This window comes from Corvus cornix, chromosome 3 (assembly GCF_000738735.6).
Source record: "Corvus cornix cornix isolate S_Up_H32 chromosome 3, ASM73873v5, whole genome shotgun sequence".
Classification (NCBI taxonomy): Eukaryota; Metazoa; Chordata; class Aves; order Passeriformes; family Corvidae; genus Corvus; species Corvus cornix.
This window is the reverse complement of record NC_047056.1, coordinates 28,130,710-28,147,284: the sequence shown is the minus strand read 5'-3', so window position 1 is coordinate 28,147,284 and position 16,575 is coordinate 28,130,710. Positions and strand designations below refer to the sequence as shown.

General features: G+C 36.4%; 1 protein-coding gene across 2 annotated transcripts in view; it reads left to right on the top strand.

Annotated features, from left to right (window-relative positions):
- The window catches only part of BABAM2 (BRISC and BRCA1 A complex member 2), a 171,784-nt gene that overhangs the window by 69,179 nt on the left and 86,030 nt on the right, over positions 1-16,575 (top strand). For both annotated transcript variants that reach the window (XM_039569042.1, XM_010393724.4), the window contains exon 7: positions 16,191-16,300. In XM_039569042.1, the coding sequence (XP_039424976.1) occupies positions 16,191-16,300 (110 nt within the window). The remainder of the gene's footprint in view (positions 1-16,190; positions 16,301-16,575) is intronic.

Below are 16,575 nucleotides of genomic sequence, written 5' to 3'. Positions count from 1 at the left end.
TTATTTGCAATATCCACTAACAAGGATTTTCTCAAAGTTGGCAAATATCTACTAAACTTCTTTGTTAGAATAATACTGCACATCATTTGTGGTGAGGACTAGAACATCCTAAGTTTATTTAATTAAATTTAACTTTAAGTGGGAACTAATGCAAAGATATATATTCACCAACTGCCTGAGGCTCATAAAAAGATAGTCTAGTAAGCAGACACCAGGTAACTACAACATTGCTTAGGGTTGCTCTGGTTACTGCAGCTAGGTTTGTGCCAGCACTTGTTTAAAGCTCAAGATTTTGATTCCATTACCTGAGGTCCCTGCAGAATTACAGCCAAGAAAAAGGATCTCCTATTGGACTTGGCATTAACAATAATTTCACTATGTTAGATTAAAGAGCAGTGTTTAAGTCACTAGGAATGTACATATTCTGCTAAGAATAAATCTTTTTTTAGCTGAAGTAGTTGAACATGAACATCAAAGAATATGTGAGAAATAGTTCATATATTGAAATGTTAAAAAATTTTTGAAGAGTCAGTGCAGACTTATCTATGATGTCATGACAGTTAAGTTGTGATTTTATTCATTGTTCTGGATAATGCATTTTGCCTTTGAAAATATGGTAGCAGAAGAGTGGCATCACTTCATATTTCATATGAAATTGGTGGAAAAACCATGGACTATAACTAGAAATGAACTTCTGTACCATGAAGACTCAGCAGAATATTTCCTCTATTTTGCCTGTTTCAAAATCTAATCTGATACAGTGTCTCTCATCTTCAAAGGAAACAGATGTTTCTATGTTCTTGTCAATTAGTTTACTAGCAGTTTGTGTATAATCAAGTTACTAGGTCACAAAGTATGGGGCTTTAGAGAAAGGTCCCTTCATGTAAACATAGTGAAACAAAGTGTTTCTCAGACTAGAAACATTTTGAATTGTATCAATCATGTTAGTGAACGGTGCACCAAAGCATTTTATTTGAACTGAAACAAGGGGACAGTTGTTGACACTATGAGATACTATATAAGGTGTAGCACCTTTGCTACAGTCTGGTGGTGAGTGGTTCTTCACCAACGTAAGTAGGTAGGAAATAAAGTTTTCAATAGTGTCATCTCACTTTTCTTCAACAAGTAGTAAGATAAGACCTCACCTGCTTTGTTCACGCAGTGCATTATAGACTGATGAGTACTAGATGTGTCTATGCCCACTCTGTATTTCTCCTTCACCTGATAGACATCCAGTTTTTCTGTTTCCAAAGGTAATTTCAATCAAGAGTAATCTGAATGATTATATTCCTCACATGAAGAGTTTTTATAGACTTTGAACTTTTATAGCTCAAACTTACCCCTGTTCTGTTTTTCACTTCCCTATTAATCAAGGCAACATTTTGAATTAAACTGTTGTCTCAGAAAATGAGTGGATGACTTTTTCTGAGGAGCTATACAAACAGTGATCATTTCACCATCAATCTTGAGCCTCCACTTTCCAGGTTTATTGAACCTTAAGTACAGCATATAATGGACTGGCTGCAAATACCCATTGTACTTGTCTCGGACATCTGTCTACCTATACAACAACAGAGGTTTCCATTTTTCCTTCTCAAGAATGGCTTTTCAATTGGAAATTACAACCTCTAGAGGGAATGAAGTACTGCTGATATCCTCTGAACACATTTCCATGAAGGAATTCTTTATACATTTTTATGTCAAGGGTTTCCCTACCATATATCAGATAAACCAAGGTGTTCATTTAGCTGTAGTTTTAGCTCAGTTTCCTAAGGAAGTATGGCATCCGTGTCAAGAGTGTGTCTGTTCTCTTCTCCCTGGTTTTTAAGTAACTGTACCTCACGTATCAGTGTGTTCTACAGTGAAACTGGCTACAGCAAAGAATGCACTTCAGTTAGTTCCTTTTCTTGTTTTAAGATAATTTGTTGTGAGCTATAAAAAATGAGTCAATTACAATACAAAGCAAACAAACACTAGGAAAAAAACTGGGATGTTTAATTTTGTCTCTGGACTTTCCTGGTATCTTTATACATCTGCCTTCCAGATAGTAAAGACTTATGAAAGGGACTGCTCTTCTTTTAACAATAGAGCATCAAACATGTGGTTGCCACAAAACCAGTTATTATAGTGCAACTAATAATTATAGTAATCTTGTGAAGATTAAAGTTTTAATGTAAAGCATCTTCAATTTCATAGATACAAAAATACCTGCAGAGAGTATTTCTTAATGTGGGAACACTCTATCCTTGATTAATGCAGTGGGGTTTAAGCTCCTCTCAGAATGAAGAAAATAAAAAGTTTTGGGGGAAGAAAAGAGATACGAATCTGTAGGTGTTGAGTAATCCTAGTGGAAAAGGATATCTTTTCTATGTTTATTAAAAGCAAACAAATAACCACTCGTCATAAGCACATCTGTTTGGACACAGATAGCCTTAAGACAAACTAGTGTCAAGTAAGTGCAGTTGTTCTGAGTGAAAACCAAGACGGATGTGTTTAAGTAGCCAGTTTGTATTTCAGGCTGAAGGAGCTCAAGCAATTGAAGCATCTGTTTCCAGAAAGATTGCATATGCCATGGAAATAAAATTTTAAAATGTATTTTAAAAAGCAACACCCAAATCAAACAAAAACTCTTAGGAAGCCTTTCATTTAGTTTAGGATATCAAGGAATTGAATGTAGAGGAGGACAAAAGGATTTTTTTAAGGAGAAGAAGGAAAATATTGAAAGTTTCTTTTAATGTATGTGTAAATATTGCCATTGATAACATTGGGAGAGTGTTAAAGCCCAGATGCAAAGCACATAGTTTGCTGGCAAACTATGAAGGCTCTAAAAGTTTTCGTATTGATTGACATAGACTGCGGGGCTAAAAAGCATGTGTTTGCAGGGAGCCAGGGCAATGGTCATTTGCAAAGAATATTAACAATTTCTATTTAATGCTATTCAAAGAGATTGGGGACCAATCAAAAGAAATGAAGGCTTGGTCTAGACAGAGCTTTCTGGAGATTGCTGTGGTGCCAAGTATAAATCAAAGGTGTAGGTTCTGTTGCAGACCAAACAGTTAACAATGCTGCATGGAGAGGGAGAAGTCTTGAGCTTCACAGTTAAGGGGAAGTTTGTGTTCATGACGTGAGTAACTGTCTGGGCTGAAAGGTCAGAACTTGGCAAGACTGTAGTGTGAATCCCAAATGAAGCAGCAAAAAAGTGAGAGAATGGAAGGATCTTCACTTCTGTTTCATTTGAGCTAATTACTGCAGTGCCCATCTGGTAACTAGAGCGTAACTTCTTTGAAAAGAGCCTGTATACGTACATATGGGTAGGCACGCCTGTATATGCCACAGCTATGTCTAAAGAGTTTTATCATTGCAATGATAGCACTGTGCAAAGGAGGGTGAAGATAAATAAGTGGTTCTCTCTTCTCTCACAATGCTGGTTTTGAACATACTCAGCTGTAGGACACTTTACCATGGATTGCAGTCAATGTTATTTGTTGAACTGTTTGAAACCAATATAAATAAAGTACTATGCATTTTATTGTAGCAAACAGATACACTTTTGAAAGAAGTACCCAGCAGAACTAAAAATTAGGGTCTATTCCCAATATATGTAACTCGGTGAAGCTGTATTTAGATTGTAGAATAAAACTGGTGTGAATTGAGGTTGCATTTCTAGGTAGGCTCATTTGTTTTCCAGGATTTACTGCTTTCAGTGATGCTAAGATTACAGTGACATTTTCTGGATTTAAAGCGTAGGTAAGTATTGAATGTAACCATATGTTTAGAACAGTTTTTGAAGTAAATCATTGAATTATTTTCCTTGCTTTTACAACTATAAATGAAAATGCAGATAGATTTATTGAAGAAGTCAAGTCTATTATATTTTTCACTTCAACATGAGTTGTTATATTGCTAATTAACTGCACGTAACAGAAACGTATGGCTATAGCTTTGCTAGCAGAATTTTTGGATTAATCCCATGGCTATATAGGCTGCAGAAGTGGGAAGTTAATGTAGAGGAAGGTCCATTCTCTGCATAGCTATGAAATAAAACTAAGGTGGTGTTGAATTTCAGTATTGATGACTAGCAGTTCTTTATATTGTGAGGACAAAATGTATTTACATGCTCCATGGATAGCTCATAATTATTTTTGTTTGTTGAAATGCACAGTGTATTTCTGTTACTGCACTCACAGTTCTAAGTTTTTATGTTCCCTAAATTGACAAGGTCTTACATTTGAACTGGTTCTGTGTGATGTTGAACTGATTTTATGTAGATGCCTTTATCTAGAACTGGATTCCCTATGTGATGTTGTTTGCTTGTATGATATTTCAGTTGTGACTCTAACAGGAGACTGACTTGTAGATGTTAAAAGGAACATACTGCAACCAGTTACTGGTTTTGTTTAATGTATTCAGTCTTAATTAGAGTGGACTATTAGACTTTTCTCTGATGGCTAAAACTTGAACTATATTTATAGTTAAAGCAGTGTTTCTCAACCTATTTAATTGAAGCTAGAGGTGATATCTAGCTTCAAGTAGTTTCCTGTATCCCATAGTATATTTTCCAAAGATGTGAAAATGGATGTATTGGGTAGTTGTGAGGGTTGGGGCAGAATGTGCGTGTAGAGGGTTGTCTTTTGTGACCGCTGTGAAGGTGCTGCGTAAAAAGTGAAAACAGTGGGCCGAAATCTCATCTAGTCTTAATATTCAGAAAGTAACAAGAGAGGATAACCTTCTTGCATTGCATTTGAACCCTAGAAATAAAAGATGAGACCACTTCATTTCCAGATAAATGCCATAATGTAAAAAATGAGGAATCTTGTACATGAGATATCAAGATGGTAGAATTTTACACAGACTTGCAAAAATCAAGTTGCTGAGAGTGGAAAGATTAATTAGAAAAATTGAGCTGAATTTGGCAATTTCAGAGAGTTCCCAGAATGCATGTGACTTGAATCTTCCTTCTCCCTTGATCCTTAAAATGCTGTTGACTGCAGTTTTGTCACTGATAAAACACAACTGCTTTCTAAGTAGCTTCTTAGCAGAAAAGGCTCGATGGTTTCAGACTTACAGTTTATTAATATAAATAGGAATTTAAATACTACTATTTACATCATATGTAAATGTGACATCCTAAGTATTGGCTTCTCTGGTTTTTAGCTGGCACTTACTTTGATTTTCACATGCTATTTTGAAAGAACTTCCAGTTCTGCACTTTTCTTAAGCTTTTTTAAAAATTCTTAATATTGTCCCCAAAGGGGTATCGTAGTGAGCCCCAGTATAGGTGTACATGCAAGACAACTAAAGGACTATATTATTTTGAAACTGTTGCCTGTAGGGGAGCTGAGGTTCATGAAGAAGTGGGAAGTAGAAGAGTTACCATTGTCTGTGTGTCCCCATGAACTCTTAACTGTAGGGTGGAACCAAATGGATAACCATCAGGCAAATCCCATCAGCTGAGAAGTTTGAACATCAAAATTGCATTAGTTCAGAAAACTTCTGTAAATAATGTACTCTTTAATATATTGTTTCAAACACAAAACAAATTAAACAGTAAAACAATCCAGTGCTACAGGACAGGGTAAGAAGCTTCCAGTTCAAACTTTCTTGTTGTGATCCAAGTTTCACTTGTATGTAATCAGATCTTCCTCTGTGACAAAAAACATACTACTCAATTTTATGGCCAGAAAGATGAATATCAGACCTAGAACAGACAATATTTTTCTCTGTTGATTTGTGCATGCTGGGATGCTGTGCTGAAGCTATTGAGCTTATGCAGGCGACTTCGGGCCTTGTGACAGCATTAAAAGTTGCACTTACAGAAAACTATCCCCTGAACTTTATAACAGGTGAGAGAGAAAAAGTGTCAGGAAAGACTTCAAAAATTCAAGGCTGGTATCAATATTAGTAGCCTTTGAACCCTAATCTTTTTTATTGAAATACGGCTCCAGACACCATAAAAGAGTTTAACTATACTTCTCCAAATTTTTTATCGTAAGTTGGTGATGGATGCACTGATAGAACAGATAGGAGAAGAGATTTGGTTATCTTTTCGGAGTCAGTAATCAGGGAAATGTCAGTGGTGGAGTCAGTCTTCCATCTGGAAATACATGATGTGTTGTTCTAGCAACCATCCCATTAATTCAGTGGGACCACATCTGAGCTGGACACCCCGTGTTTCAGGCACTGTCTTGGGCAAGGTAAACAACAACAGATGATTCAGCCTTCACCTGAGCTGTGTGCCAAAGTACAGGAGTTACTGTCTCACACTGTAAGTTCCAAAGACCTCTCTTGACACAGCATGTCACCGAATGTGACTTTTTTATTATATATAGAAAGAGATTACCCCAGTGAATTTTTTTCACATTATGTACCTGATTTACGTATCAGCACAGATGTGAACTCTGAAATACCAATGTCACAACCTTTTTTTACAAATACGGCTTTTATCCCTCATTCCAGTGTCCTGCTTCTCACCTGTATCAGGATCCACCTTCACACAAATACAAGAGAAAAGCTGTGTTTCTCTTCTTACTGCAAGAATTTTATTTTTATTACAGTATTAGAGTTATTACTCTTTGTGACATCTGTATACATTTACACTTGTGTGCAGACCAAGTATGTTGTTTATTGGAAAGCTGAATGTTTGTAAATAGGACTCAAGGGGGCAGGATGCTCTGATTTCCATATTCTTTGTCCAAAGCAGAGAATGCCCCCCACAGATACACACTCCTATTTTCAAGAGCCTGTAGACATAAATGGAATAATGAGACAAGTGGATAATAAAATTCTTTGGAAGAGAATTAAAAATATTATACCCTTGAAATGGGAATGCATAATAACAGTTTGTGAATCGAGGGAATAATAGAATTCTATGGACAGAAATACAAATATACCTTTGAAATGGGAATGCATAATAACAGTTCGTGAATCGAAGGTCCAGTGAACTTTAATAAGTAACTTTCTTGTTACTCTCAGGAAAACAGCAATTGACAAAACAACTCATAGCAGTTAATATTTTTAATATTGACATTTTCTTTTAAAATAAAATGTTTCATATTTTTAAATCAGGTCAGCAGTGCTAAGCTGCAGTGGTGAAAGACCACTGAACAAGTTTAACGTTGCTTGTTTTTACCTTACACTTTGATTATTCACTTTTTCATCTGTGAAATCATGCTGGTACTTCCTGGTTCACTGAAGACACAGCTCAGGATATGGCTTTACTCTGGTGTTCTTGTTGTGACCCATGTAATCTATAGTATTTCTGATTTTGCGGAGATATTCACTGAACCAGGAGATGGAAGAATATGTGGAGAGCAAGGGAAAAAGCTTTTATTAAAAAGTTGGATTGATTTAGAAAAGAAATACTTATGCTGACTTCCAACCACAACACAGTTACAGAAATACTTATGAATGATGTCTCGTTCACAGCATTTTAACTTTTGCTTTCTTTTTTTTTGGTGAGATTTATTAATTGTATCAATGAACTATTTCATTATCTTTAAAACAGTACTCTTGTTGGTGTCATGCTGTTGTTTTAAGAGTCAGCTCTGCACCTAGAATCCTTGCTTGCACAAATACATTATGTTCTTCCCAAATATAATTGTTACCTCTGAATCTTTCTTAGAGCCCTGTATACTAATCTGTTATGTTTGTTTTGTCAATCTACACGTGTAAATATGCCGATTTAAAAGCTGGCTTAGCAAGAAAATTATTTTATTTAGAATTGTATTAATGATTTCTGTGTCCTCTAGTTAAGTACTTGGGTATTTATTAGGAGACTTTGTTTTCCATTGGACACAAGATGACTGTTCTTTGGCCTCTCCAATGACATTGCTATTTTTAAAGAGATGAGAAATCAGTAAAATGGGGGAAAGGAATGCAAATGTTGCTTTCTAAATAAATTACAGTCCAGTCGACTGAAAAGTTGGCTGGAGAGTTTTGAGTCTTGGTGAAAGCCTAATGAAGGATTTGAATTCCAGGCTTTATGCATCCCCAAATCTTTATAAGGAAAACAAGTTTAAAAACAGTGCTTGGATGAAAAAAATGTATCATAATTACAGGTTGAGGAAGCAGCTGTTTTGTAAAGACATGGCGGCATTAGCTTGGTTTGAATGGATGCAACTGCTGCTTGCTATTTAAGAGTAGTTAAAAACTCAGCTTTGCAGTCTCGGAACACTTTGTTCACCCCATTATCAGTGGTGATGGCAGAGGCAGGCACTCCTGTCAACCTCAAGGTGCTTTTCTTGAGGTTCTAGGAAAGATATGCTGGTATTGGAATCTCTTTCTTGCCTACAAAACTTCATCACAGTAGTGGGGCACGGTGCGTCTCTCAGGGTAACTTACTTAATGGCAAAAGTGTAGTGTTTTATATTAACTTAATGGTTTATGTGGTCTGCTTAGAAGTTAGGCTAGAAGGAAATGAAACAAAAATGTAAGCAGCACTCCTGTGTAGTGTTTGATAAACTGACGTCCTAAATTTTCTAAAGAGGAAAAATGCTTTTTCATGAAAGCACAGAAAAGCTAGGTCCGAAATTATTACCCAGCAGTCTAGATTTCTAATATTTCTTCCCATTTTGTATTTGTTTTTTTTTTAAATTTTAATTCATTTGCACATGTATTCCAAACTCTGTAAATGCTGGTTTTTAATCTTATTTTAATCTGAATGTGATACCTGATATTGGAGTAGGTAGAGCAAATGTACTCATACTTAAGTTTCATTCAATGAATTTAAATTTAAGATCATCAGCATATTACGTATCAGTCTCTTCTAAAAATATTAAATATTCTCTACTATAATGTCATCAAAGCATACTTAATAAATGAAGACTTAGCTTTAGTCAACATGATACAATGGTTTGCAAATATACTTTGTATCTCTTGTAAGTGAAAATGAATGTGTAAAAAACACTTTAGCTTGCTTGAAATCCATTAAAAAGTATCAATTTTATACTGCATCCAATATTAATTTTTTACTGTGCCACACCTAGATTGTATATTTCAGATTTGAGTCTCAAACTTGCCAAAACATGTTTTTGACCATTGGCAAAATCTGCCTTGTTTTCTGAGATTGTTTTTCAGACCTAAGCAAACAGTGGTGTTGTGTTGAAAGTGTCACCACAGCATTTTCCCCTGTCAAACTAAATTAATTTTTATCATCTGAAATTTCATTAATCTTGAAAGTTTTGAATCGAGCATTTATTTTCATGGACAAGAATGTTATTCTTTCTTTCTAACCATTTGTAGTTTTCTTAAGCTTTTCCTAACAGCATTCTTTACCTAACTCTTAACAGTCAATCATATTGTGAAAGTAGTGGTAAATTACCATGACCATAAGAAAAGAAAGGAATATAGACAAAACAGATTCATATGGAAAAGGTGAACAAGAAAACCCTGAACAATGACAATGGAAAGAACCCCTGCGATGTCACACTGTTTGTAACATCCGTCGTTTTTATGTTCAGCTGTCGATGCCCAGTGGTATACTTGGAGGTCTTGCAGATCGTTTTAATGCTCAGTAGGTACTTGTTTTATTTTGTTTAATGAGGAAAACCCAATACATTGTCCTAGAGGCTTGCTTTTCAGATTTTACAAAGTTGTTCCCAGCCTACAAATTTTCATGTAACTTTTAAAATCGTAACAACACTGAGCTCAAACGTGCTTTGCCTGGAGTGTTTGCCAGGCGAGTGTTTTGCTGCGTTACCTTGGGAGAGGGACTGTGTATGGAATGCTTTGATGCCATGAGCAGTGCACTCAAGGTAACTGCCTTTGTTTTCATTAAAGATCCTATTTAAAGAGTCAACACTCCTTGATCAGACCTGGTGGGTTTCCTGGAAGACAGGAGAAAGAATTTCCTGGAGTAATTATTCTCCCTAGAGTGAAGCAGATTTCTCAGTCTCATTTGCCACTCCACATTCCTTAGCTTGCTTTCCCCTGGTGTGTTTTGTTGTTTAAGAAAAAGCAAGCAAAAAACCACTAGATACAGGAAAAGATTGGGAGAACTTGTAGCTGCTCCTATCAAAGCTGGCTAGTGAAACAACTGTACCTATTGTACACAATAAGGGTACAAGTTGCTTATGCTTTATTTTCATGTTATTGCACACTGCCATTTGGTGGGAAAAGGCAAACATTGCTAACTCTTGTGAAGCAAGAGGCCTGTTAATACTAATGAAGCAAACAGTATTGTGTATTCTCCGGTGTAATTCATATTTCAGCTTCAACACTAAATTCTTCTCTGATCAGTTGTTAATGTTACAGATATGTATCATGTAGAATTACATGAATTAAATTTGACCCTAAGATAAATTAAATTTCTGAATGCATGCTACTCTCATGCATTTCTCTTCTGGAGACCTTTCTTTTCTCAGAAAGGATCCTGCAATATAAATTTCACACTCAAGTTCAGTGAAGCTGAAGTCAGCTACCAAGCTGCCTTGGTAGGGCGGAGAGGTACCACAGTCAAGTGTCTGTTGAAAGACCCACTTAGTATAAGCTGGCTGCAGATGCTAAGATCAAGGTCTCCTCACTCCATTCTGCTCTCATCCATATTCTGCCTTTCTATTCCACCTTCCCCAACAACCTCCATCACTTCACGTAAGTTTATCCTTTGTTTATTTTAAGTGATCCCTTCCCCATTTGTTGGAGTTTTCCATTCCTTCGATTAGTCATGCCACAAAAACAATTATTGAAGAGTTGTGAGAGCTGAGAGGTCAGAAACCTCCAGCAAGAGGTAGGGGCAATCAGCTGAGACTGGGAACTTCCCTCCTGAAGCAGATTTGGCCTCACCATATTGTTGGGAGGCATCTACAATATTAATCATCTGTGAGGCACCTCATTTCTCAAAGGAACATCCAATAGGTTTAACAGTTTGTGTTCTCTTTCTTCCCTCACTTTTATCCCCACACTGGTTGCCGTGTATACTCACAGTACAAACTTTACAGCCTTACCAGAAGCTCAGCTCCTTTGTCTTATTTCCTATTGTCACCTAAGTCAGAAGCTGCTTGTCCTCCCCAATAGCATGCCAATACTCTTCCTGCACATACTTTCCCTTCCTTTCTACCAAATTCTAAATTTCTTTTCTTCTCATTTTTGTTAGAGTTAATCACACTAAAGCAGGCTCTCAGTGCCACATCCTTGATCTGTGCATCGCCCCATTGCACGCTCTCCTCCCAGTCTCATGCCCCTTCCATCTTGAGTCTTCCATGGAAGGACAGGTCCTGCTGTTGCCCAGGACAAGACTGGAGCCACTCACCACTTTAAGCATTACTGTTTGGGGCAGGGAATTGCACTTGTGTGCCAAATACAGAAATGCCTCCTCTTGAAAATGTGCTTTAATCAGAGGCTGCAAGGCAGTTCTTTTTTGATAATGTAGAAAAGGTAATAACTGATTTTCCATACTCTGCATCTTTAAGGAAAAGGAACTGTAATGTACAACTTGGTAGGACTCCAGGCACAAGAGGAAATGGGTTATAGCAGTTGTGACTGTGCAGAGCAGATGTTTTGGTTGGCCTGGCTATCAACCATCTGACTCATAATAAATTGTCAGTTCCAGTAAATTCCCAGCTTTCAATTACAGTAGGTAGGATATGAGAAAACAATGCCGTTTGGATAGTGTATTTAAAGTGGTTTTGATGGTAATTTTCATAAACAACTCATACTAACTTCGTAAAAAGATTAAGGATCTTGGAAAGGGAGCAGCTGTAAACATTGAAACATGAATTTGAATGTAAATTGAGATTAATACAAATGAAAACTAACAAATGGCTGTTAAGACAGCGCTGAAACAATTGGAAATAGAATTTTAAGTTTTTCTTTGGAGTTTTGTGATACTCAAAGTCTTTTCATGAGGTATGTGGGAGAAAAATTTCTAAATGCTTTTGAACTTCCATTTTCATCTGTTCTGTTCTGCATTTATATTTTCACCTGGTCTCTTGTTCTTGAATTTTGAATGAACCTTTCATCTGCACTAGCTAAGTAGAAAAAGGGTGAATTAGAATCAACTACCCTGAGTTTTCTGTTTATCAAAGTTTTATTTATTTTTGTAAATTGCTGCTAGGTTTCTGTAATAGAAAAAAAAAGCCTATGGGTTGAAAATGTCTAGATTTTTTTGTTGTTCTTTTCTCACCACATTGCTTTGGAGGTTTAGACAAGGATGAGGCCCCATTGTGCAAAGTATTCTGTAAACATAGGAAACCCCTTACAGTTCTTGAGAAAGAAAACTACTTATTTTCAGTGATAAGGGGTATGCCCATTTTTTTCATATTTTATTTGAATGGACAATTTCAGAAATGAGAAAAATATTTAAAAAAAAAAAAAGAAGTAGATAGTAGCAGGGTGGCAGAAAGGCACCATGAAAGTCTGTGTTGGATCTTTTATATTGCAATTTTCTAGAGGTTGGGTTTTTTTGCTATCAGGCATGAGACTGTTGTGGAAAAGTTAATAGGTGTACGTTATCTCATATTTAACTAATGATCTCAAGCATTTTTGCATTCAGTTTTTAAACCTCAAAATTCCTGTGGCCCAGGATGTGTTCTCTGTTCAGTTAGAAGTTCATTTTAATAATACCTTCTGTAGTCTTGTGTAGAGAATGTTCTGTGAGTATAAAATGGCATTTCTATTATGTCAGTTCTAACCTTGAAATTTAACATTTATGGAAAATTGCCATTCTGCATTTTTACAAAATCAGTTTTTCTTGAATATAAAATTAATTTGTTTAATAAAAGCATCTATCATGTTGTGAGTTAAATACAGATGATAAGAAGAAAAAGCATGGCTACTTAAGTACTAAAAAATGAGATGTGACTTTAGTCCAACAGCCTCTTTTTTTTTTTTCCCTAAAAGGGCATAATATTGCCAAAGCAATTGGATGTCACCCTGTCTTTTGAAGCCAACTGAAAAACAAGAACAGAGGTGGCTTTTACTTTCCTGCTCTGTTTAGATCTGATCTACTCTTTGATATAAATACATGCACAGAAATGGGAAAAGGGAAGATGTTGTCTGTGCAGGGTATGATAAGAAGCATTAAAACAACATTTGCCTTTGGACACTGTGGTGTAATGAAAAGATCTCAGCCCCTGTTCTGGGCAAATGTCATGGCCTGGTATTAGAAGGTTCCGTCTTCTCACCTAATCATGTACAGGTTTCTCTAGATGACCAGGACAGAGATCACTGAAGGAGTTAAGTTGTAACTGGCACAGACAACATCAAAAAGGTTTATTAGTTGAAAAGTTTTCCACAATTAATCTTCAAGACGTCTGGTTTTGGTTTGTTTTTATAAACGGCAGTTGTAACAGATATGCTAGTGTCGAATGCAGTTCTACCAAGCAGCTTCTTCCATAAATAAAAGTAACAAAGCCTGAAAGGAATAAATGGTATGGTGTCAGATAGAAGGGAGTTTGTTGTAAATCTGTGGCCACCTGAGCAATAAGGTTGAGCAGCTTCATAGTGTTACTGCACTGCATCTTTTAAAACCTACAGGAATGCTGTTTTGGGGTTTTGGGTCTTTTTTAAGTAACAATTTTCATTTCTCAGGGCTGAAAATACACATCCATTTGAAAAGTGGTAGTTATAGAAGAATGCCAATTTCTTTACGTGGATTTGCACTGGGCAGTAGTTGTATGAACATAACATGCTGCTCTGCTGGCAACAGGAGTTTGCAGTCATGTTTGTTGTGCGTATTTTTGTAAATGGAAAAATATCATGTCTCAATTTGTTGCTCTTACTACACATTCTGTTTTACTGCAGCTTAACATACAAAGCTACAGTGATTATTTATATGGTTGTGTGGGTTTTTTTCCCCTGGCATGAGTCTTCATATGAAATTCACTATTGAGCACAGAAAATATAATGTAATATTACTGTATGTGTTAATGGATGCTGTAGTGGCATTCACATAGTCTGTTTTGAAGTTGAGTTTTTCTGTTTCCTTGTTTTGACTTTCTGCAATCAGTAAGCACCTGATAGTATTCCAGAAACTGGTTTTACACATGGTGTCAAGCTGTGTGTTCATGTCTACTTAAGCACTAATCATAAACGGAAGACTAAATGAGGGATTTACTGTCCATAGCAGAGCTGGATGCAGCACCACGGGTGGGGTCTCAGCAAAGCAGAGTAGGAGGGCAGAATCCCCTCCCTCCTCTAGCTGGCAACACTGCTTTAGATCTGGCCCCAGGATACAGTTGGCTTTCTGAGATGCAAGTGCATGTCATGGGGTTACATTGAGCTTCTCATCAACCTAACCATTTTATGTACCTGTCATCTCTTGAGGAATGCCCATTAAAATAAAATCTTTTTAATTTTTATTAGCATTAAAAGCATTGCTGTTTAATCTCTCCTAATAGTTCTTTTCGTTTGATTGACAATTAGCAAATTAATGGGAAAAAGCCATTTAATGCTATACTCAGCTTCAGGATTGAAAGCTGTTCCTTATTTAAGTTTTTTCCTTAATGATGGAAATACATTAAATACTGGGGAAAGGGTCGGGGTGGACTGTACTCTTGGGTATATTTTGTTGTTATTTGTCTTGTTGATAAAGGTTTTGTAATCAGTTCTGTTTTCTCTAGTTCATATGATAGTACCACTTAAAAATGTAACACTTAAGGGAACATTTTGGGTCACAAGATCCTGTCCATTGCTGTTAAAGGCAATTACGTCACATAATGCCATCCATAAACTGATCATACCACAGCAGGACAGCAGCTATTGTTTGTGCTCACCACTCATAGGGAGTGTTGTCCTTAGGGTTAAACTTAGGGTTAAAACCGTGCTCTGATTTCCAGCCATAGTGTGCTCGTGACCATTTTACAGGCAGTTCTAAGAGTACAGTTTTCTTTCAGCTGTCAGAAGTGAGCTGCACACCAAGGCAGAATTTAAGAAAACACTGTCAGTTCTGTCTCATTTTTCATCTAAGACAATTAGGCTTTTTTAAGACCCATTCTTCCCTGCAGCTTATCACTAAGTGTCTTGGCATGTAGTGTTCTGCACATAATAGCTGGTATGCAGCTCGTCTCTCTGGACGTTAACAGCTTCAGTTCTGCCAGAGCTTCAAATGGCACGAGATTGCCTTCCTGAAACCACTCAGTGGTCACTTAATTTTTTTTTCTCCCCAGTTAGGGCAGGGCCTCCTAAGAATATTTAAGTGATTTGCCTGTTCCTTCCTCACAGCTGGCTGTAGGACAGAGCATACCAGGGCACTCTGCACCATGTTGATCCTGTTTTGAGCACATATCTTATTTCCTCTCCTATTTTTCCAAAACGGATAAAAACAAAGGCATCTTGGCAAGTTGCTGTGTACATATGAACAAACATGTCACAAGATTTATTTGAGAGCAGAAAGTGGCACTGTATTTTTTGCTGTCAATGAAGATGACTGTGCTGCTAACTCACTACTTTCTAACTAGAGGTCAAGAGCTTAAATGAAGTTGTGTGTGGCAGAAATACACTTGTTCATACTGTATGTGATTTATGAATTAGAGGGATGTCAGGTCCTAACCAGGAACAATTTGTTCTAGATGATCCCAAAGCTGTAACTGATTGTTCTGATATAAAGAAAGCCTCAACTGTGAATACATTAAGATTGACTAGTATTTAGCATGCTTTTTTTCTTTCTTACAGTACTTTTCTGCTGGAGTCTGCATGCTTTGCTACAAGTAATGCATAGGTTTAATTTGCAGGAAACTTGGGGACAGTTGACTTCTAGATAAAAATTTCTAATTGCAAAAATGTTTTTCATCCACAAGAGGAGTTGAATAAACTACACCAGAAAGTTTGGACCATAAACTACTTTGAAAAATAACAAATACAAAATGTGTGGTGATAATTCAGTGATATGACAACATTTTAAAAAATTCTTTGGCATTTGCACCTGATGTCAAACCAGGAATTCCTAAAAACAAAATCTGTATCTTTACTGAAATTTATAGTTTGCCTAATTGAAGAAGAGCTACAGTACTGTATACTTGGTAACTCAGTAATTTTATTTTGATACATTAAAGGAAGTTAAGCAGAACAAAATATCTTTAAAGTGCAAATACAGTAAGAAAGAATAAATTTGCAACCTGTTTTGCAGTGGTTACAGTTTAGTTTCCACACTCAAACATCTCCTAAATAAATTCATATTTGACTTATTAATTCTTATCTGTAAGCTTTTAAATATTCAGTTTGTTGTTTACCATTTTATATTACTTTTATACATACAGGATGTGAATGAAGACCCTGGAGAAGATGTTGCACTTCTCTCCGTTAGTTTTGAGGATGCAGAAGCTACTCAGGTTTTTCCTAAGCTGTACCTCTCCCCACGTATTGAACAGTGAGTGAGACAGGTTTTTTCTGGAATGTTTATTCTACTTCATCTCAGAACTTTTCAATTTTTTCAATATATTTTCAATATATGTGATAGCATACTAGATGATAACATACTATTGCTTTAAATTGCTTAAAGTTACAGTGGTTACTGTGAGTGTGTGTGTGTGTGTGTGTGTGTGGTGGAGAAATGACACATCTTCTCTCAGCTAGTTCTGTCTGTATGTGGTATTCTTGTAGCATCACAGTCTCTGAAGACTATGCTGTCCTTTCCTGTGGCAG